The sequence below is a fragment of the Mytilus galloprovincialis genome, chromosome 2, assembly GCF_965363235.1.
Source record: "Mytilus galloprovincialis chromosome 2, xbMytGall1.hap1.1, whole genome shotgun sequence".
In the NCBI taxonomy this organism is placed as follows: domain Eukaryota; kingdom Metazoa; phylum Mollusca; class Bivalvia; order Mytilida; family Mytilidae; genus Mytilus; species Mytilus galloprovincialis.
The window spans coordinates 15339613-15362746 of NC_134839.1; the positions used below are offsets into that span (position 1 = coordinate 15339613).

The window sequence follows — 23134 nt, forward strand, 5'->3', positions numbered from 1 at the left end:
GATGTCCAATCAATACTCGCGAACTGTAAAGCCGCTTACTCTTGCCGGTTCTAAAAATAGTAACGATTTGATCATGTGACATTGTTCAAAATGGCAGCCAGTGGGAGTGTGTTTGCAGGAAGACCACGAACAGGTTCAAAGCTGCCTGCAAATCTTGACGCAGACGGCAATGAAGCAGAGGTTCAAAACTTTATATGCTCCCCTAATTTTCCCAAACTTGATTATTCAGAGTTAAAAGTTTTCCCTTAGTGACTAATAATGTTCAAATTTTCCGAAAATGGCAATGTTTACATCTAGAAAATTAGTCGGAGTACAAACAGACGCAGTGTTGGCAAAGTATTACCCGCTCGTGTTTTACTGGGCTGGAATACCCGGGTTTTCCCGGGCTGGGCAATACTCCAAGAAACGGGTAATGCTGGGCAATACTGGGCAATATGAATTTTGAAGCTTATTTCAACACAAAATAGTAAAGACTTGTTGTAGTTTCATAGTATTATAGCTACATTTTATACAGATAACCATTGAGAGTCATTTCTAGGTGATTAAAAATTCAAGTTCATTCTCTTCTCCACTTAAATGCTATGTAGGCAAAATGCAAGATTTGCCCAATTCCTTGTTTATTTTCAATCTTTGTTTCAATAATCTAAACATTTTGGGCCACCATTAAAAATATTTTGGTTTGCCCAAACCCTACCCAGAGGTTGAGACAGTTGGTAGGTAGGTAGGCATTTTCTTTTTTTTTTTCAAAAAAAGAAATTGAAATATCGGGTGTTTATTAGTCTTCATGCCTTTCTGATTAAAAAAAACTTCTTCAAATCAGGACAATAAAAGAATTTGAGTAGGCAGCTTTTTTCTGGGTCGGTAGGGTTTGGGCAAACAAATCTATTCTTTTTTTATGGCCTTATTGCAGTGTTTATGAGGACTGTAAATTAAATTGCTATATATGCAATTATGATTGCTAAACAAACACCTAGAGGGTCTTGTCATTAACTCTTATAGAAATGAAAAGGCTGCTTATTGTTATGTAATTATATCTGTGTTCAAATCTGAATATTAACTTATTAATGAGTTTTGTACACTTGTACATATAAATTACTTCAAAATAATTTTTCGTACATGTAACTGCTAAATACTTTATCATGTTTATACTACATCATGTACATTGTAGCTATATTTAGTTGAAAAAAAAATCTCAGAGTAATGTTAGAATAATTCTTTCTCAAATGTATAAATTTGTACATGCATGTACATGTATTATAAGACTCAAACAAGTAAACTTATTTATAATTAAAAATAGGTTTATATAATCTTAAATGTATTGTATTTGTGTTTTATTACTGAATCTTCTTTAAAATTCAGTCCAGTATCTTGTATTACCCAGTATTGCCCAGTATTACCTAGTAAAACCCAGTAAAACCCAGGTTTTCCCAGTATTTCCCACTGGGCTGGGCAATACTCATAGAACCTGGGTTTTTGCCAACCCTGAACAGACGTGTACAGTAGAAAGAGTTTAATGGCCCAGCATCCTGTAGACTTATAAAAGTTAAATGAATTTTGTGTTTGAGAAAGATTAAATCCTTTTAATTTTGATGGACATTTTTTTCTTTCACTAAAAGTGTACTGTGTAATATTGAATAAACAAATTTTAATATGGAAGTGTCTGGCGTATCCACATGTGGGTATGCGTAGCCAAATAGTCCTTCGTAGGCGGGTACGCTTAGCCAAGGAATGCCAATTTGGCTTGCACATTAAAAAAAACCCTTGTAGAATTTTGAACAAGATAACGCTAATGTCGCTACAAGGCAGCACTCACACCAGCAAAGTGGAAAGGCATAAATATAAGTGGCAAAACTTGTTTCCCAATCCACTATGAATAAATATGTTTAAACATCAGTTATTAACAAAATCAAATCAGTAATTGGCAAATGGACTTTAAACATGTAAGGACGAAATGATCTACATGTTAAAGGCTTCTTTATCATGTCTTTCAGCCTCTTAATATAAAAAAGAAGATGTGGTATTATTGCCAATGAGACAACTATTTTTTTTACAGCAGGTACTCTGTGGAACAGCCTACCTGACCATTTCAGGACTGAAAATAGTTTTCTCAATTTAAGCACCTTATTGTTCTGCTTGAAGATAAACTTTTTCATACTTTAAATGTTTGCATTAAAATGCCTTAAATTTCGCATTTGCATTAGGAAGCAAAAAAATTGAAAGATCAGAAGATAACAATAAAATCAGTTTTCAAACTTCAGATGTTTTCTTTTCTTTTAAATTGTCTTCCTATTTTGATAATCTCATTTTGATTTAAACTCTTGATTTGCATGCTATATTTTTTTTTAAATGTAATTTGTATTTTAATTTTGTCTGGTTTACCATGCCATTGATCTTTAATAATTTTTTCATGTGTATTGTTGTACTACCCACTGCATTTCACTGCTTCATATATTTACTTTTTATCTTACAGTTTGACATAAGAGAAGATGAGGAGCAAGATGTAAAACTTGGTCAGACTTTGGATCTGCTGTTAGCTGCAGGATACTTTAGAGCTAGAATTAAAGGATTATCTCCCTTTGATAAAGTACAACAAATTTATGTTTAATCTCCTTTTGATAAAGTATGCTTCAAGCCATATATTATCACAGATATAACAGAAACTTTACTTTATTATATTGATTCTTATTAGAAATTATAAGTCTTGCTGAGTTCAACATGTTATGGACATCTTTGTATTGATCAATATTCAACTTTTTGCTGACTTGTTTTCAATGATATGGCCTGAAATAAACATTTTCATAAAATATTTCATTTGTAACTTCTGTACCATTTGTGCTGCACCTTAAATTTAATAAAAGTATTTGATATATTTTTAAGGTGGTACCCAACACTTTCACTAAAATTAATTTGGCTCGTTTAATTTTCATAAAATTTTGTCAAAGTATTTACTTTGACCCTTTAACAAAAATATAAAAATTTCGAAAAAATTGAACCAACCATTTTGTCAGAAAAATTACACTGGTTATATAGCAGTTTGACAAACACCAATTTTGATCATTGAGAAGCTTAATATTCCCTTTCAACACAACGTAATTAAAACGTTAAGCTGACTTTACAGAGTTATCTCCCTGTAGTGTTAGGTACCACCTTAATTATTTTTTGTTATTTGAAGGTAGTTGGTGGTATGACATGGTGTATAACAACCTGTAATTTTGATGTTGATGTTGATCTGCTTTTTCAAGAAAATTCCACAATTGGACAGAAAATGTGAGTTATGTTCTACAGGATCTTTATTACCCTCCGAGATTTTAAGTTGTAATCATTGAAACAGTTTTAACTATATTCATCAGGCAACATTTCGCACTTTCTGTCTCCGTGTGGACACACAAAAAAAAAAAAAAAATAAAAAAAAAAAAAATAGCCAAATGATGAAAAGAAAATATGAAATGACAAATGTACCCACACAAGAGACAGATTATTCGGTCTACATTTCTGCTATCCGACTTTTCTTTAATGTAGCATAATGATGATGAAAGCCAAACCGGTTTTCATTCAAAATGTGGATCAAATATAATGAAAGAGCTGACATCAAGCCTCTGTTAAAAGGACTATAGATATAGGAAGATGTGGTATGAGTGCCAATGAGATGGCTCTCCATCCAAGTAACAATTTATAAAAGTAAACCATTATAGGTCAAGGTACTGCCTTCAACAAGGAGCCTTGGCTCACACTGAACAGCAAGCTATAAAGGGCCCAAAAATTACTAGTGTAAAACCATTCAAATGGGAAAACCAAGTCTATCTATATAAAATTGAGAAACGAGAAATACGTATGAACTACATCTGTTAAAAAGACTATGTTTGATTGTAATCTTTGATCTTTTATAAGTATCTGTGTGATTAGTAAGATGCATGTATTTTTCAACTCAATTTAATACAGTACTTAATCAGTGTTAAATAATCAGAAATAAAGCTTATTATCTTGCTGGTCTTTTCAGAGCACTAACAGAAAAGATTGTAGCTGTTTTACCAAAAATGAAATGTCCACACAGAATAGAACCTCATCAAATCCAGGGATTGGATTTTATACACATTTATCCTGTTGTACAATGGTTGGTGAAACGTGCTGTGGAAACAAAAGAAGAAATGGGAGATTACATCAGGGCCTTCTCAGTGTCACAATTCAATAAAAACCATAAAACACCAGAGGTTTGAATATATTATTTATACAGTTTATACTCAAAATCTTTAAAAGCTATTACCGAAAAAAATTCAATAGTTTTCGTCAAGTCAAGTAGCTATTTTAATTCTAAAATTTTCAACAATTTAAAGCTTTTCAGCCTATTTGATTTTTTCCCAAGACATACATGAAATTGGTAGAGTTTCTAGAATTAATGAATGCACAATTTAACTGTTATCTTGAAACAGTAACTCAAATCAAAGTGCATCATATACTTAAAAAGAACCTTAAAATTTAACTGTAGGACTGCCATGGTCAATTAAATTGTATACAAGATAAATTATGTGAACATCAACAGTTGAAAAGTTTACGAGTTAATGAGTAAACAATAAATATACATGCATGTGTTAAATTGAAGCAGTCATTATATACATAATAATTTTATTTAAATCAACATTTTCTTTTATAGGATGTTTCATTTGAGTTATTAATAGAAAAATCAACAGACTCGGTCGCCAGTGTAAAGGTAATATTACATTTCTTACGAATTGCTGTTGATTCATTCATGCTATATAGGAAAGGTGTACTGACATAAACACATTCATTCGATTTTCTTTAATACCAAATTTCATGGATCAAAGAACAATTTTATGTTTTTTTTATTTTAGCATTGCTTAAATCTGCAAGAGATAGGTTTCACCATAAAAGTAACATTTTAAATTTTGAGAGCAGTATTTCTATATAGCATTTCCTAAAATTGCAATAATCAATCTTGCATTTGTGCTTTTCATTGAACAGTCGCTATAATAAAAGGTTGCAAAAATTTCTGAACTTACAATATCCCACAAATAATAATGATTCCACAGTACAAAAAGTAATGGAAGGAGTAGAAAATCAGTAGTATTTTCCTTCCAAGTTCTGTGTTTAAAATTAAACAAACAATCTATTTTTTCTATTTTTTATTTTGAAAATATAATGAATGAATGAATGCTCCTTAATTATTCCGTTTGAATCAGGGAAATAACTTTCTGAATAGTTTTGTGATAATTGCTACTCGCTTGAGATGGAAAATTATCGCTAGAAACTAAGGAGGCACGTGGCGTTGCTAAGGAAATTGACACGAAATTGACATCATCGTCATAGGTAAAATAGCGTTAAACAGATTATCATTGGTCATCTCAACTCAATTGCATTTTTCGCATTCTCTGTTATGCTCAAGCGAGAAAATCAATCTCGTTGAGATGATCAACGATAATCTATAAATCTTGTGTCTAAAATTGAACACATATTTCAGGAGAATTACAAGCCACAAAGAAGGTATCGAAGACCTGATGCAGAAAACTTAAAAGATGAAGAAACAAGAGTTCATTCTACATTGTTAGAATATGGAAGGTTTGTAATTACAAAAAAATTGAATGTTGGTTTTAAATTTCATACACTGCAGGTTAATCAAAATTGTGAGATTTCTTCTGTGTCTGTATCAGCCCTTAAATAATTTGTTTAACATTTCACTGATTTGTTGAAAGCTTAGGTAAATTGAATTCCTGTCTAGAGCAACTGAAAATTTTATTATCCAGGTCTCAGAAATTATGAAATGAAAAACATTTTATGGAATGAAAGCAGCACAAACTATTATTTTTATAACTTAGTACAAACAATATGTTAATAATTTTTATAACAAAGTACAAACAATATGTTAATTATTTTTATAACTAAGTACAAACATTATGTTAATTATTTTTTCCAGACGTTATGGAATCAGTAAATCCGACCAGGAAGAAAAGGTAACAGAAAAATTATTGACATAAATTATTGTCTGTCTTACAAATTATTATATATTTTTCTCAACAAGGACGGTTTAATGTATTCATGTCCATTCTATCTTTCTTTAATTGATTACAGATCTTCTTACACTCCTCAATGAACAAGTGAAGAACTATAGAAATGGTATATCAAATTTAAGAAAACATATTTGATAATATATAAAAGTGAAATTATTGTAAAGGTTGTTTTTAATTTATAATAAGAATATATTCTGTGTTCTGCAACTTAAAAAGATATAATCCTTGAGCATGTTATTCTCTGATTCTTGTTGGTTTAGGAATTTTGTATTTATTTTTCACAAATTCTATTGTGATAATTTACACTGTTAGTTTTCTTGTTTGAATTGTTCACATGTCAGGGCCTTTTACAGCTGATTATTTGGTGTTGTTTTTTTCATTGTTGATGGCTGTACATTTAACTATAATTGCTTATATTCAAATCATTTGTTCTTGGATGGATAATTGAATCATTAACAAACATTCCACACCTTCTTATTTTTATTAACCATTTGATAATTGTATGTTTTAATATATAATTTGCAGGAAAGTGAAAAAAGTGCAAAGAAACGTGCTGTAGCAGCAGGCTTGGGAGGGGAGACAACTGAAGAAGATTTACAAGCACAAGAAGAGGTATATTTATAGATATTTCAAGACTTTAAAAAAATTGGGTCAATAACTCAATATTATAGATATTTTATCCAGTATGTATACAGATATCAATTTCGAGGCTCTACGCTAACGGGTAAAATAAAAAATTCTGCAAACACAAATGATGTTCTATTGTTTGATGCTATTAAATATTTTTATTATATAGGCTAATAGTAACTTTACATACCATCATGTCATTTTGATTTGATGGATTGTTGTCTCAATGGCTATGATACCACATCTTTATGTTTTCTATCAAAGGGTTATCTATCCCCTATTAAACGTCTGCTTGTAGAAACATCTCAAACCAATCAGAGGAACGGATCAGAGACCTCAAATAAAAAAAATTCCTAGTGAAAATATAAGCATTTATTATATACTTATAACTTAATACAAGAAAATGTATGTGTAATACGATCAATAACTATCATGCTGTATTACTAATCCATGATTATATCCATATTAGTAACAGTTACATCATATCATGTCGCGATCAATATTGGGTGGTGTCACTTTTACAGTTCTCTAGTCTTGTCCCTTAATAAGGTGTATGCTATCTAAGGGCATCATCATGTCCCATGGAAACATTTCTCCATTTATTATTTCATAATTAAAGTATTTGGCTTAAAGTGTTTTCTTTGTTTCAGAAAAGAATTGCCATGTTGATGTCAGGAATGTCAGCTATGGGTATTCAAGAGGTATGGCTATTTTACATGTTTTATGATTAATCTAGGCTAAAAGTTGACCTATGCTAATGTGGATTCATATTTATTGTTGGGATACAATTTTTTATACCAGGTGAACAACAAATTAATATTTTGAAGGAATTATGCATTTTCTGTAGGCTTGTATATGCAGACTTTTGCATATCAACAAAATTATATATCCATGAAAGAAGAAAAGTTTTATTCTATCAACAATAAATGGTGCACACAAAAATAAATGAATCCATTGTATACATGTTGTCTGCTTTATAAAGAAGTTATGTTATTTTTCTGATTTAGGTGTTAAATAAATATATTGCATTAAAATATGTATGACTTATTAAGCTTGTGATGTTTTTTCAAAAAAGATTGCAGTCTAATGCATATCCATCATCAGGGTTCTCGCTAAGGATTTTTGAAGGCGAGTCCAGGTACTCGTCATTTTTAGCCATGATGAGTCCAACAGCAAGAAGAAAATATTTTATCGCAATATAATGTAATATTTTAGTCTCCATTTCCTAACAGAGCAATGAAATGAAATTAAATTCAGATCACTTTTAAACTTTTGCTATAAAATGATGATATTTGTGTTAAACTATGTTCAGTTTATACAAAATATTTTAATCTTGATGCATCTGTGGACTCACCAGTTTTGAATATGGTGAGTCCAGACAGATTTTGATGAGTCTAGGACTCATGGACTTGCCTTAGTGAGAACCCTACATCATTAACTAAACAGTTTAAGGAATATATATTGCATGGTTAGAAATAGTTTGATAGAGAAATAGTTCTAATGTGATCTTAATATGGCCAAGTTTTGTTTTGTTTTTGGTTTGCAAGATCCCTCCAAAAGGTAAAATGGTAGTAGAAGAATTTAAACTGTAAAAAACAAATTTAAATAAAGCTAGATGAACCTATCAACATATATGATCAGCACATTAATTAAGGAATTTATGAATATAATAAATTTGATTAATTGAATAGCTCGTGTCTTTTTTTAAAAGAATGATTTTAACAACTTACTACATATGTATGACTTGTTTAATGTACAACAAAGTATGATGAAATAAATGTTTTTAATGCTATTTTGATTTCATTGCATGTATGTTTTTGTTTTTGTTTGCATGGCAGGGTAAATTAACAGCTAGTGCCGTAGGATCTATAGTCAGCATGCAGAGTGAACAAATACAACAGATACATACAGAGTATGCTGAAAAAGTAAGTTATAGGATAGATAGTCAATACTTCACTAGTTATAGAATAGATAGTCAATACTTCACTAGTTATAGGATAGATAGTCAATACTTCACTAGTTATAGGATAGATAGTCAATACTTCACTAGTTATAGGATAGATAGTCAATACTTCACTAGTTGTAGGAGAGATAGTCAATACTTCACTAGATATAGGATAGATAGTCAATACTTCACTAGTTATAGGATAGATAGTCAATACTTCACTACTTATAGGATAGATAGTCAATACTAGCATACTTGACCCTGCTCAGTCTCTAAGTGAATCTTATATCACTGCTTTGAGACTTGAGCAGAATTTATCACAGATGTCACAATGTAATCAAAGTTATTGATGATGAAATTATGTGTGAGGAGACGTGATCAAGCTGACCTTAAGTCAACCACAATACTTTCTAAGATAGGGGATAAGATCAGAAATAGCACAATAAGCAGAAATCAAATTTTTTGCATAAAAACTAATAAATATTGGCCACTTTACTCTGTTTAGCTTTTCACCTTGTATGTATGGCTCACTCTACAAAAAGATTTTCATTGTAGCTCTCAAATGATATTTTTAGTTATCAACAATGTCTAGAAAACCCAATAATCTATACCTATACTTCTTTCTTAAGGCCTTGGTTTAGCAATAGGCAGCTAAGTTGAATATGTATAATAATGGATTCTTGAGCACGGCAGATATATGTTTAAAACTTCAGGCAAAGTTGACCTTAGGAGGAAGGTAAATTGATAGGGCTTTGGATAAATCTAATTTATAAAGAGGAAGGTAAATTGATAGGGCTTTTGATAAATCTAATTTATATTGTGTTGTTTCCACTTCTTATTGGATTAAAAGTAGCACTTCCTGTTCAGGATATATTTATATCTCTGTTCATGAAACTAAGTAAGTTTCTGACTATATATTTGCTACATTTTGTCTCTGATGAAACTATAATTCATTTGAAACATTTTTTTGTTATTTTTCTCAAAATAATTAAGGACATTTGGTTTCTGATAGTTGTTTTAGAAATTTCCATCTCTTTATAATTTATAGAATCCATTGCATGTAGATTTGGATATTTGTTTTTTTTTTGTTATGTTGGAATATGTTTTTTTCAATTTACAACAAAGTGTAAATAATAACATTATTGCAGCATGTTTTTTCAACGTTTTTTTCATTAACTTGTAGTTGAATGGTAATGAAATCAGTATTCCTTATTTCAATAAGAGTTGGCTATAAAAATTTGAACGGTTTAAATCTTTGCAAAAATATATTACAAATACTTCAACTTGGTTGTACAATTTGATTATACATGGAGCCCAATCTAATTAAAAATCAATCTCTCATCGCTCCCGTTTTCTGTTATGTCGTGTGGCATGCTACATATCAGAAAACGGGAGCAATGAGAGATCGGTTTTTAATTAGATTGCTTGGAGCCAAGTGCAATATTATTCTTATATCATAACATAAAATAAATAATAACTTTATTCAAATGAATTCAACATTTTCAAAATCTTTTGAAATGTCGCCACTCACCTCAAAATACACAATAACAATTACATTTTTATTTCGGGTATCTCTAGCTAAAATATTAAATTCAAAATGTTTTTCTTTTTTTTCTTTCTTTGATCAATTCATAAAAGTCAGAAGAATAAGAATTTTATTTAGTGTACTCTTACTGTCATAACAAGCTTTTAATAATAATGTTTTTTTACACATGTTCATTTTATAGCAATCAGAAATTGAACAGATTGAAAAGACTGAGAGAGTTGGAGGAGAACAACAACATAAACGTGTAAAGGCTGCTATGACAAAACAAATTGAGCAGCAGAAATCTAAACTAGATGAGGTTTGTATGTTGTCGTGTTGTTTTATGACTTCAATATAAAATACAGCTTTAGGTAACTTTGTCTGAAGTACAAGTGTCATTATTAATGAATAAAAATTTAGCTATCTATTCAAATTTGTAATTTTAAAACTTGTTTTATTTAAGCATCCCTGATGAGTCTTTCATAGATGAAATGTGTGTCTAACATACAAAAGTGCAAGCCTGGTATCATTGATGATTTTTTTTCCTTTATTTTTTCTGATTTCATAAACTGACAATTTTTATTTTGAAATTAAAAAACCCAACAACATAAATATGTCTGAATTTTTCTTTTGGAGAAGAATATTGTTCCAATTCTTAAAATATACTTTTGTATTTCAGATAACATCCAAACATGATCAGCTACACCAAGCGTATTTAGAGACACAGGCTAAGTATAAAGAGGTTAGCAGTCATAGTATTTGATTAAACGAGCGAATTTATCTCAAAATCAACAACATAAAAAAGTTTATACATTTTACTTTGCATGGTTGTTATCGAAACATACAGCCTTAAAAGCTTTTGAAACATGACACAATTTTGATATGCAATTGCTTGCTCATTTTGTTTTTAATGCCATGAATGAGGGGGGATAGGAGGGGTGCTGATCCCGAAATACCGGGCTAAAAAACATGAAATCCCGAATTCCCGGGCTTAAAAACATGAAAAAAGAATTCCCGGATCCCAAGATGGTCAATCCGAAATCCCGATCTTAAAGAAACCCGATCCCGGTGTCCCAATAAAGGTCCTATCCCCCTCATAAATTGCTTTTGAAAAACAGTACTGACGGAAAGTAATGAATTAATATTTGATTGAGTTTTATGCTATGAAATTAAGAATGGAAATGGGAAATATGTCAACCCCACCAAAGAGCAGATAACAGCCAATGGCCACCAATGTATTTTTGTTGATTGAAACATGATAATGCAATTTACCTTATAAATATGATAGTATTTAATTTTCTTTCCAGGCAGAATCAAGAAGTGCTAGGATAGATGAAGAAATGGACAAATTAAATGAAATAGAAACAGAGGAGAACCAAAGGTATATTTGCAGTCTTTTATATAAACTAATGGTAATCAGTAGATATAAAATTCTCAATTCATACATTAAATTTTGAATTTTGTTCCAGTCTGCTGATTTTGAGCATAGTTATGGTCCTTGGACTTAGAAAATTTACTCAAACATCAGGACATGTTAAAGATCAAGTTAGAATTTTGTTCCAATATGTTGAATTTGTAACTGGTATGGGACTCTGTATTGCGATGCAATACTCACAGAATGCTTGTTTTTTTTTTAATTTTTATAAATTTATATTTTTTGTGTTAGGTTTGGATGAATAAACAATGTATTGAATACTCAATAAAATACAAAGCATATCATTTATTAGACAATATAAGATACATGAACAACAAAATTAATTGTATTTCTTTTATCAAAGTTTTCAAATTTTTCAAACCACAAAAGTTGTTATATGCAGAATAAAAATAGTCCACAATATAAAAATGTTTTGACTGGTTTCCAATATAAGGCTTGTATAAGGCTTACATCTTTATTATTACAAGTACTTATTTTAACATGACCAAAAATATCATACTTTTATAAAAGTAACTTAAAAAGGAATGACTAATAATATCTATAGTAAATTTTAGGCATATAAAATAGAAATTTCACCAGAGGTTGTCTTCAATTTTCAACATTCAAATTTTGTCATCTGTTATGTAGCAATTATGCATACTAGAACATCACAATTACTTCCATTTTAATGACATCATATAAATCATATAAGACTGAAAGTTGAATAATAACTCCTATATTTAAAGGCAATAAATAATACCTACAAAATTGTGTTTGCTTTTCTCTATGTTTAAATTGATTTTTAAAAAAAAACTTTGTGTATTAAACAATAAGGAGATGTAGTATGATTGCCAATGAGACACCTACCCACCAGAGTTCAAATGAAGTGTATAAAAGCAATTATCTTACCTCCTATAGATTTATAGAGATATGATTGGTTAAAGGACTACGCGTGGTGACTATGTATATTTGAAAGAGGGTGTTCTAAAAAATATAGGGTTAGTTACCATACATGGTTAGTTATCATACGGGGTTAGTAAGGAGTTACTTCCCTTTCAAAACAAAAAAGATGCCACAACCCATTTAAAAACAACACAGTGTCACCCCATATGGAATTTACTGACCCCATATATATCGTATTAGGTCACTCACACACCATGTAACTAATAATATGGGTCACTGTATGCACTTCAACAAGGAGAAAAACCCATTCTGTATAAGCTATAAAAGAGTTAAACATGTTTGCGAGGGCTCAACCCTCGCCTAACCTTCCTCCCCTAAACTAAGACAGTGGTGTAACAGCACAACATAAGAACAGAATGTAGATATCTGTTGCAATTTATTATCATTGTATTTACAGCATTCTGCAAACACTGAGATCTCTTGTTGCTATGAATGAAAATCTGAAGAAGCAAGAACAGGAATTCAAAGCTCATTGTAAAGAAGAAATGAGTAGGTTGAAAGGTCAAATAGAGGAAGTAAAAGCACAGACTTCTGAGGAAGATTCAGGAGACAAGGTAGTTTTAGCTCACCTGGTTACAAAATTCTTTTAAATTAGCTCACTTGGTCACAAAGTTCTTTTAAATTAATTTCTTTACATGCTTTACTGTCTTTTGTAGAACATCGCGGTACCCAAATTGCACCTATTTAGCAAAAATAGCAGCGGAACCAGGGACCAGGCTGTGCGTTGCCAATGTCGCAATTTGCAATTTTTTAATTTCATCTGGTGACAAATACAGCTACTGGCGATATTTCTGGCGCCAACATTTTCCTATATAAAAATTTTCATTTCTTGACAATATATCGATCTTCATTTAAATTGGTAAAAGTTAAAAAAAAAAAAATTGTATTCAATTTAACCTGGTGACAAGTTTATGACTTTGTTTAGGACCCCAAGCTAATCAACGGTTACAACAGATGCTATTATCTGTTGTTACAGGTATTCCATTTATCGGATAGGTCACTAATGATCAATTGATTGGTCAGTCCGCATTATGTCTTTGAAGAAATGTCATAGGACGACACAATTTGCAATGTTTACCGTAGTTGAATGAAGAAGTCGAAAACTGTAATAGACTTGTTAAAAAACATCGTTTTACTTGTTTCCCGTTAAAAAATAGCAAATTCAGACGAAATTTGTCTTTGACTGCCCTCAGTTATGAAATAAAACAGACCACCATTGTTCACCTTGTTACTTGTTCAACATACTGTTTATAATCCTCCAAATAAGGAGCACATCCAAATAAAGAAAGATAATTCAATTGTAATTTTTCAAATCATTGAGATACCTACTTTAGACATGTCTAAGATATTTCTACATAATTCTGCCTTTGGAATTTATATGTTTAGGTCTTTTGAGCAATGGGAAGAGTTAAAGAGGGTATTAGTAGCAGTATGGGTAGGATGCCTTTGATCATCTTTTTCTGTATTCTTTTTTTTTAATACAAATTTTCACTATTCTGTAAATTTAAACACCTCTCCTTTTATTTTCTTCATTCAATTACCCATTTTTTTCTAAACTTTATTTTTAAATTTAAAGGCATTTTCTCTATTCTGTAGCATATACAGACCATAAGCTAATTTATATTCTTCTACATATGAAATACTGACATAAGAAAATAAAGTACACATGTTGTTTAGTTGTATGTGTATAAACCCTATGCAATAACTTACTTAGTATTACATGTTAAATGATGAAAAGTGCAGGCTGAGTGCATAAGAAATTTAAATTGAACATTGCTTAAATTTTGGAAGAAGAAGTAAAGACTCTAGCTGGTTCTAAAGTTTGCTCCAAGTTTTCAAAACTAGCGACAAAATATAGGAGCTGGCAATTTTTCTGGCTCCAACATTTTGAGAGCCAGAGCAGCCCCTGAGCGGAACCCTTACAAGATTTTCTAGAGACTAAACAACTTGTATTTTTATGATTTAATACTATGCACGTCTTTCAATGTGGGTAAACATATTTAGATATACACAAAATGTTCACAGTATTGATCAACAGCTAAAGTGTTTACTGAAAAAGCAAAATGTACGGAAACGTTGCCATGCGACGTCACCAAAACGTCATCTTTTTGAAATTAGCAAATACAATATGTTACAAGTAATCATTGACTAATATCCAGTTGTTCAAAATATTTGAAGAAATTAAAAGCTCTGTTATTCGACTTTGACTTTGCAAATTAAAGCATAAATGCAATTTGGGTACTCCTTATTACAGAATCATTGATGGTTTGGAGGTCAGTTCAGACTGAATTTTCTATGATTCCATAAGGATTCAAAATTACATTGGTGAAACCATACTGTAAATAATAACACATCTACAAATAAACACATAATGAAAACTTTTGTCTGAAGCATTGATAAATGTAGGTTAAAAAAAACGGTCAGAATAGGTGCAATTTAGGTACCCTCACATTAACTTAACTTTTGAAAATTATTTTAGATAATAAATTCAGTTAACAACATCTTTGATTAAACAAACTGTTAAACCTGTTTTATATATAAGACCAATTAATGTAGAGCAAAAATGTGATTTCATTAGACAGGTGGTCTTTTGATACAGGTTAAATCTCTATGAAATGCACTATATAAGGACCTAAAATTCAAAGTTTTATAAAACAGGTTATTACGGAAGGTCTCTTCTAAGGTTTGACTTGCCTAAGTGGATCTACTGTTTGTTGGAAGTATTTTATAGTTGAAATGATCAAAACTTGCATATGTTTTGCTAATTCATATAGATTCTACCACTGCATCGAGTGCAATACGATACTATCTACTCGAGACAGTTAAATTTTCAAATTTTAAACGTGAGGCTTGCCCAATTAACTGTCGAGAGTGGATAAATATGGTATTACATGAGATTTGGTGGTGGAATCAGTTTCTCTAATGATTTTTATGCAGTATGCAGGCAACCTTATTTCTTCTTCTGAAAAGATGTGTTCTTTCAATGTGACGTCTTCAGGCATGGTCGCCTTTTTTCATGATGTCACAATAGGAAATTCAGAAGAAAGTAAGAAAATTTTACGCCATAATCGAATTTCGACCAATGAATAGCTGAAATTAAACGAACCACACATTGATTACATAAAAATAATCAACAGGTTAGGAAAACGATAAATCGGAAAAAGTAATATAACTTACAATATAAATGATGCTGTTTTTTTTAAGTTTTTTTTTTAAAACAAATTGAAAGCAAGTTAACTCCTCATTTTGCATGAATCACTAAAAAGCATTCAATTCTTTGTTTTAGATCTTGGAAATAAATGATGTATTTGCTATGAACATTTTGAATCTGAGGTAAAACTTTGAACCCAAAACTTAGTGTATCAGCCTTGCTGCTGGATTGTGTTCTTTAATGATGTACAAGTACCTCTAGCAGAGCAGTAACTACATATATTTTTCAATGTAGTCTTTAAATTTCCATGAATTGATTTGTTGACTGTTGTTTGTCTTTTGTCTTTTCAATTTTCTTTGTTGTTTTTACTGACCTTGGTATATTCTCACTGACCTTGGTATATTCTCAATCTTTTTATTGGAATTGTAGTTAGTAAATACCTTTGAAAGGTAAAAGTAAAAGATAGCCTTCAATAACAAAAAAACTCTGAAATTATGGAAAGTTATCTTTTACTTTGATTGTGACATGATTTCCTATGAATGGCATGAACACAGATTTTACATTTCACTGTATTATTTTCATGCTTGTACTTGCCCTGAAGACACCATCTTAATCGCAAAACCTTTAAAACAGAATAATCAAAACGTTTGTAGTATTTCTATACAAGTGTTGTTGTCATATTATTGAAACAAGTGTCTGTATTCTAGGAGAGAGTGTCACTAATAGATAAACAGTATGAAGCTGACAAAGAGAAACTACACAAGATAAGGCTGTTACTGGTAAGTATGTTTAGTTTTAAGTGACATGAGGTGACAAGTTAATGAAATGTTATAAGCCAGGAAGGCCTATAAGCCATATATACAGACATCGACAGCTTTGTTTATACTTGTCAATTGTAAATGACTATGAATTCACCTCTAAATTTGGTTAGTTGTTTGTGTAGTTTCCCCAAAGTACAAATAAATAGATTATGATATATTTATAGTCAAATGCTGACAAAGGTTTACTACCATGGACGAAGCACATCAATGTATGGTAAATTTATTTGTATATGTATTTCTTATTTACATTTTATTTATACACTTAAAGAAAATTCCATTTATGTGTGTATGTTATGGGTGGAGCAAATATATTTTTTTTATGCTGATATTTTTCTAGGATGACAATAATCATTAATATCAAAAATCAATCTATTTAGTGATTAATTCAAGTTTCCCAGAACAATTGAGGATAAGGTGACAAGAACTACTGAAGTAGGATTTAAAAAAAATCATAATATTTTATCCATTATTTATATATTTTTTGAAAGGCAAGAAAGACAAGGGAGATTGCAGTACTGCAACGTAAGATTGATGAGGTTCCATCGAGGGCAGAGTTAAGTCAATATCAGAGACGTTTCATAGAATTATATAGTCAAAGTAAGTTACATTCTCTGTGAATGAGGTTCCATGGAGGACTGAGTTAAGTCAATATCAGAGACGTTTCATTGAATTATATAGTCAAAGTAAGTTACATTCTCTTTATAATGAACAGTCCTGGAATGAAATTATTTTATTTACTGGGAAAATCTAAAATGCTGAAAGTGGGTTGTGTAAAATGTGTTGTCGCTAACTAAATGCTCTGTGCAAAACTTATGATTGTTGAAAATGGAGTGAAAAATGTCAAACCCTGGCAGATGATAGTTAAAAAAGTCTAACATTCCAAAGTCCATTTTCAAAGGTTAAGAATGCTTTGAGACATGAACACTGAAAGATATAGTTACCTAACTTGAGTTTTTATGGAGGATAACTATTTTCATAAAATTTGATTCGTTATTAATCAAATTTTTACAAGATTTTAAATAATGTTTTAAGCACTGACATCACTTTTCCTTTACTGGCAAAACTAATGACCATTGGCATATATCTATGATGTCTGTATTGGTCAAGTAATTGCCAAATATTTGTTACTGACTGCATTATGTATGATTTAAAATTACTGTATATTTTGTAAAACTTAAAACCTTTAGATCCACCACTCCTGGTAAGAAAGAGAAATAGGAATACAGAAAAATGGGCCAAAAAAACAACACATAAGAAAATAGAAAAATTGGACCAAATAATAGAGAGTAGAAAAAATGGGCTTCTATATAAAGAATAAAAAATCACAGGCAAAATTAAAAAAGAATAGAGAAAATTGACAGAAATGAAGAACAGCTCATCTAGACCCTTATAATATAAGAAAAAGAAGATGTGGTATTATTGCCAATGAGACAACTCTCCACAAGAGACCAAATGACACAGAAATTAAAAACTTTAAGTCACTGTTACGGCCTTCCAACATTGAGCAAAGTCCATACCGCATAGTCAGCTATAAAAGACCCCGATAAGACAATGTAAAACAATTCAAACAAGAAAACTAAGGACCTAATTTATGTACAAAAAATGAACAGAAACAAATATGTAACACATAAACAAACGACAACCACTGAATTACAGGCTCCTGACTTGGGACAGGCACATACATACAGAATGTGGCGGGTTAAACATGTTAGTGGGTTCCTAACCCTCCCCTAAACCTGGGACAGTGGTATAACAGTATGACATAAGAACAAACTATAAAAATCAGCTGAAAAGGCTTAACTTATCAGATGAATAAAAATATAAATACAAGTGGATGTGGCCAGGTACTTGTACATCCCAACAACAAAAAGACAATAGGTATAGATCTGAGAGTACCAAGTGTGTTATTATATAAAAATGTTATGTTGTTATGTTGAATAACTTTTTTGTTTTACAGTTTCTTCTACACATAAAGAAACTAAACAGTTTTATACTTTATACAATACTCTAGATGACACAAAGCTATACTTAAACAAAGAGGTAGGTAACACTTATATATAGATAAGTTTATATTTTGGTGAAATCACTGTCACTGATTTTAAATTACATGTGTTGATATGATGGATTATGATTTTGTGCAGAGTTATGGTCCTTTGACTGAGAATTCACTGAAATAATCAAGATTTTGGCACTTTTTTTTCCGTCATGCTTGAAGATATTGACTTGAAATTTGTTATATAAATTACACCATGACGAGTTATAGATCAAGGTAAAATGTTGTTCCAATACAATGAACCAGTAGGGGACTATGTATTGCCATGAATACTCACATAAATGCTTGTTTGAATTTATTTTTGTGCTAAAAAGTTCAGCTATTTAACAAGTGAAAATCTCAGCTTCTAGATTAAAGAAATCTAAATTATTGTATTCTACAAGTCAAAATACTGGATTTGGTGTTTCCAGCACACATTCTGTACTGAGTAAAGTTTTATGACTAAAGGATGTTTTGTTTTTCAGTTTATACTTGTATGTAGATATAGGAAGATGTGGTATGAGTGCCAATGAGACAACAACTCTCCATCCTAGTCACAATTCTCTGTATTAAATTGTTAGATGTACAGTTAGGAATATTGATTGTGCAGTTCATTTGTATTTTTTTTTTTATTGTAGGTTAATTTGCTGAATTCTGTCCATGATACTTTTTCGCAGTAAGTTTTCAGAAATACTAATACATGTTATAATAAATTTGCTTCTTTGTTATCAAAGGACTATATCCAGATCTTAATTTTGAATATAATTTTCTATCAATCTTCCATACTCTTAGTTGATTTAGTTGTTTTTTGCAGTTGACAAATTTAGGTACATTCTGGAATTGCAAATTTAAGATATCAATATTTTTGTACAACTTATATAGGTATTTGGAATTTTAAGACACTTGGACATAAGCTTCTTCATCATCAAGGGATAGTATTCTGACCAAAATTGACCTTTTCATTTTTAGTTTTTCATGTTCATTATTGATAAATGGTGTTAGTATTTTGACAATCAGCATTTAATGCTTATGCTGACAGCACCAGTTGCAGACCATACACAGGATTCTTCGAAACCATTAATGAAGTTTTTGATAAATAAGGGTATTTAAGTTTGTTTGTTTTCAATTTCTGAAATGAATTGTGCACCTCTTATGTTTTGAAAAGTGCATGTTCAAAATAAATTAAATGGTTTCTCTGCCAACATCTGTTTTATAGTTTGACTGTCATGAGAGATCTTCACTGGACCACTTATTCAATTTTGCTAAATATTCTATGATATGCACAGTTGTCACGGAAACAGTACAGCATTCTTCAGGTTGAAGATCAAGTTGCAATTTTTGTGAAATTGATAAATTTTGATTATTTATATTTAACTATTTATTAAATATTATATATTTACGGATATTTTAAGAATTTTTTTCTAGAAATTTTGTTAGTTCAAATTAAAAAAAAAATTTAAATGAACACATTTTCTAAACATCTGATAGATTAAAAAGATAAGATATTGACAGCTTCACACCAATTTTTCTTCAATATTATTTCTATTCTAGAGCCATGGGATCACAAGGAACCAAGGAGCAGTTTTTGAAACAGTTTGAACAAATTGTTGAGGGCATTAAACAGAACAAAGCAAAAGTATGTAACAAGATCTTGATGAAAAATATCTGAAACAGAAAGCTTCTATAATAGAAAAGAAAGGACATGGGGTATCCATCCATGGCACAAAACCATTACCTGCACAACAAAATAACACAAAAAACAAAAGAAGTGCCTTTTTTGCTGTTCTTCATCTCAAAGTCAGTGAGGGCTTCAACACAAAGCAGAAAAAACACTCTTATTTTGATACAAGTATTATGATATTGTAAAATGAGATAATTAAGAAAAAAGGGTTTTGTGGAAAATAAATCCAATTTAAAGTTAGTGGATGAGGTATGATTGCCATCTATAATCCATGAGACTTACCTGGGTAAAGTCAACAATTATATAGGGCACAGCATTCAATAATCAGCAAAATTCATACCAAATAGTAAATTGTAAGAGCCTTAACATTACAAAATGTAAAACCATTTCAAAGGAGAAAACTAACAGCCTGATTTGTGTACAAAATCTGTGATGCATATAAGAATTGAATGTTTCTTTTTGTAAATTTATTGGGGTGTTAAAGTGTTTCATCATGAATGTTATATTTCATTTTAAAATGAAGGTTAATTTCAGAATGACTCAAGATTTCTGTTAGCCATTCAAAAGAATGTATTAGTTATGAAACATAATTTTTATGTAATCATAACTTATTGAGTATTGTTTATAAAGGTTGAAAAACGAAAGCAGGAGGAGAAGATGAAGCGTGACAGATTAAATGATCAACATCTTGACCTAATTGAAAAACAAAGACTTTACTTCAAAACAGTCAAAGAGTTTAAAGAGGTATTTATTGGTACCATAACACAGATTTTGTTGTATTTTGATAAGTATTATTCAAATTTAAAAAAAAAACAAGTCATCTTTAGTTATCTTTAACACCACTGAGTCAATTTTCAGATAGATTAAGGGTTTGTAGTGCAATAATACCAAAAAAATGCATATTTTAAATGTAGGAATATACAGTACAAGAAATTAATATTCAATAATGTAAAGGACTTAAGGGAAATTTCATTGTTTGTACCCTAAATGAAACCCAAGATCACTGGTTGATTTCCATTATTTAGGACGTTGTTAGCCAATCCAAAGAATTGGTTACACTTTTGAAAATATTACCCAAAATGCATTTGAGTCTGAAACAGCAGAGTGTTAACCAAAATCTGTGAAAAATGTCAAATTGCATTTTACCTTCAATTCTGGGGCAGACCATAGCAGTTTCACATCTTTTGACATAACTACAAATTTTTGAAAAATTGAAATATAAGACTATGCTATCAACTTATTTTAAAAAGAGAATTATGAATTTGAACCTTGTGAAAAGTTCCAAATATGCATAAGACCTGAAAAAGTTTATTTACCTATTTAAAATACAATGTTTCAGTTTATTTTTATTCCTTGTTTTTGTTTTGTAGGAATGTCGGAAGAATGAAATTTTGATGTCAAAATTAAAAAGATAACACATGACCTGGTAATAAACCAAGATGGATGCCATATTGATTATTATCAAAACATTATATTTTATTGACCACTTCTATTGCAATGATTATAAATGATAGATTAAAGCTCTTTGTTATATGAAATTTTGACTCCACAAAATTATAAAGAATGTGACACTACTAGGAGTGGTGCATTACAAGCATTAGCAGGAAACAGGAGTAAAAAATATATATTGAGTTAATGTTCAGTTTTTGTGTTTTTTGGTTGGTTTTTCAAGAACTATAAGCAACAGGTGAACTACATTTGGTGTATGTAATGATTGTAAGGTTAACATGTCTGTCTGGCAGTTATCATCTGACCTTGACGTCATTTTCATGCTTAATAGGTGAATGTTAAGTTTTTGGTGTTTTGTGTTTTTGGTCTGTTTTTCAAATACTATAAGCAATATGTCAGCTATATTTGATGTATGACATGATTGTAAGGTGTATTTGTCTGTCTGGAAAGAATCATCTGACCCTGGCTTCATTTTCATGCTTCAAAAGTCAATGTTAAGTTTTTGTGTTTTGGTCTGTTTTTCAAATACTATATTAAGCAATACATCAACTGTATGTGATGTATGACATGATTGGAAGATGTATATGTCTGTCTGGTAGGTATCATCTGACCCTGGCTTCATTTTCATGCTTCATAGGTCAATGTCAAGTTAATTGTTTTATTTGGTTTGTTTTTCAATTATCAGAAGCAATAGGACAATTATATTTTGTGTATCAAAAATATAAGTTGTTTATGTATGTCTGACAGCATTTATCTGACCAGATTTTCTGTGATGTTTTTAGTTGAACCTTATCATTAAGAATTTCAAAATAAGATCAATGATCCCAGTAATGCAGGTAAGACATTTCAGCATATGCACTCTTGTTAAAGTAATCTTTGAAATTAGAGTAATTTGCATTGTCAATAATAATAGTTGAATCAACTACAACCAATGCTTTATACAATACAATATTTAACGTCACACTGATAAATCAAAACAATCTTATCCTTCAGTGCTTACTAGCACCTTCTATTTCATGTTAATGACATAGAAATTCCATGGAAGACCTAAGGTTAAGAATATCCTCACTGGTACTACTCAATCGAAGATCAAAAGTACACATAGGAGCTAAACATATACTAAACCAATCAGTATGTGAAAAGTGAAGTAAATATCAAAATCTGGACATACAAAACAACATCAATATGATATATATATATATATATATATATATTTAATTCTTGGAAATGTAAATTGTCTATAAAAATTATAAGGCAGTGGCTATTTGACCGGCACCGGCTAAATAGCAAATTTGCTATTTGACCGGCACCGGCAAAATAACAAATTTGCTATTTAGCCGGCACTGAATAAAATTGTTCATTGATGTGATTAATCATGTTTGTAGAGAATAAAAAAGCTTAATAATAATTTAAAATTATTTTATCACGATATCAAGCATTACAAATACAGTGCTATAAGTACATTAGATGTATGTTTCATTATAATACTTTATTCTGATTGGCTAA

The 23134-nt window shown here is 30.4% G+C and overlaps 1 protein-coding gene across 2 annotated transcripts; it reads left to right on the forward strand.

Moving 5' to 3' along the window:
• The first annotated feature begins 52 nt into the window (after positions 1-52).
• Positions 53-21717, forward strand: LOC143062975 (coiled-coil domain-containing protein 93-like). 2 transcript variants are annotated; one of them, XM_076234858.1, is made up of 21 exons: positions 53-180; positions 2471-2584; positions 3173-3267; positions 3998-4208; positions 4649-4705; positions 5474-5571; positions 5927-5963; positions 6546-6632; positions 7298-7348; positions 8486-8572; positions 10320-10436; positions 10797-10859; positions 11425-11498; positions 12892-13048; positions 16353-16424; positions 16955-17063; positions 18424-18506; positions 19137-19174; positions 20050-20134; positions 20810-20923; positions 21550-21717. In XM_076234858.1, the coding sequence occupies exons 1-21, from the start codon at positions 91-93 to the stop codon at positions 21592-21594; spliced, it is 1884 nt and encodes a 627-aa protein (XP_076090973.1). In that variant the 5' UTR covers positions 53-90; the 3' UTR covers positions 21595-21717. The 2 variants fall into 2 exon arrangements, with proteins under 2 accessions (XP_076090973.1, XP_076090974.1); XM_076234859.1 differs by lacking the exon at positions 8486-8572.
• Positions 21718-23134: the final 1417 nt, after the last annotated feature.

Bases quoted from the DNA above. Each gene is read 5' to 3' on its own strand.
- LOC143062975 (XM_076234858.1), top strand. From the start codon at position 91: ATGGCAGCCAGTGGGAGTGTGTTTGCAGGAAGACCACGAACAGGTTCA. The intron at 2,585-3,172 runs GTACAACAAATT...TGTTATTTGAAG, and splicing joins GATTATCTCCCTTTGATAAA to GTAGTTGGTGGTATGACATG. The intron at 8,573-10,319 runs GTAAGTTATAGG...TTCATTTTATAG, and splicing joins ATACAGAGTATGCTGAAAAA to CAATCAGAAATTGAACAGAT.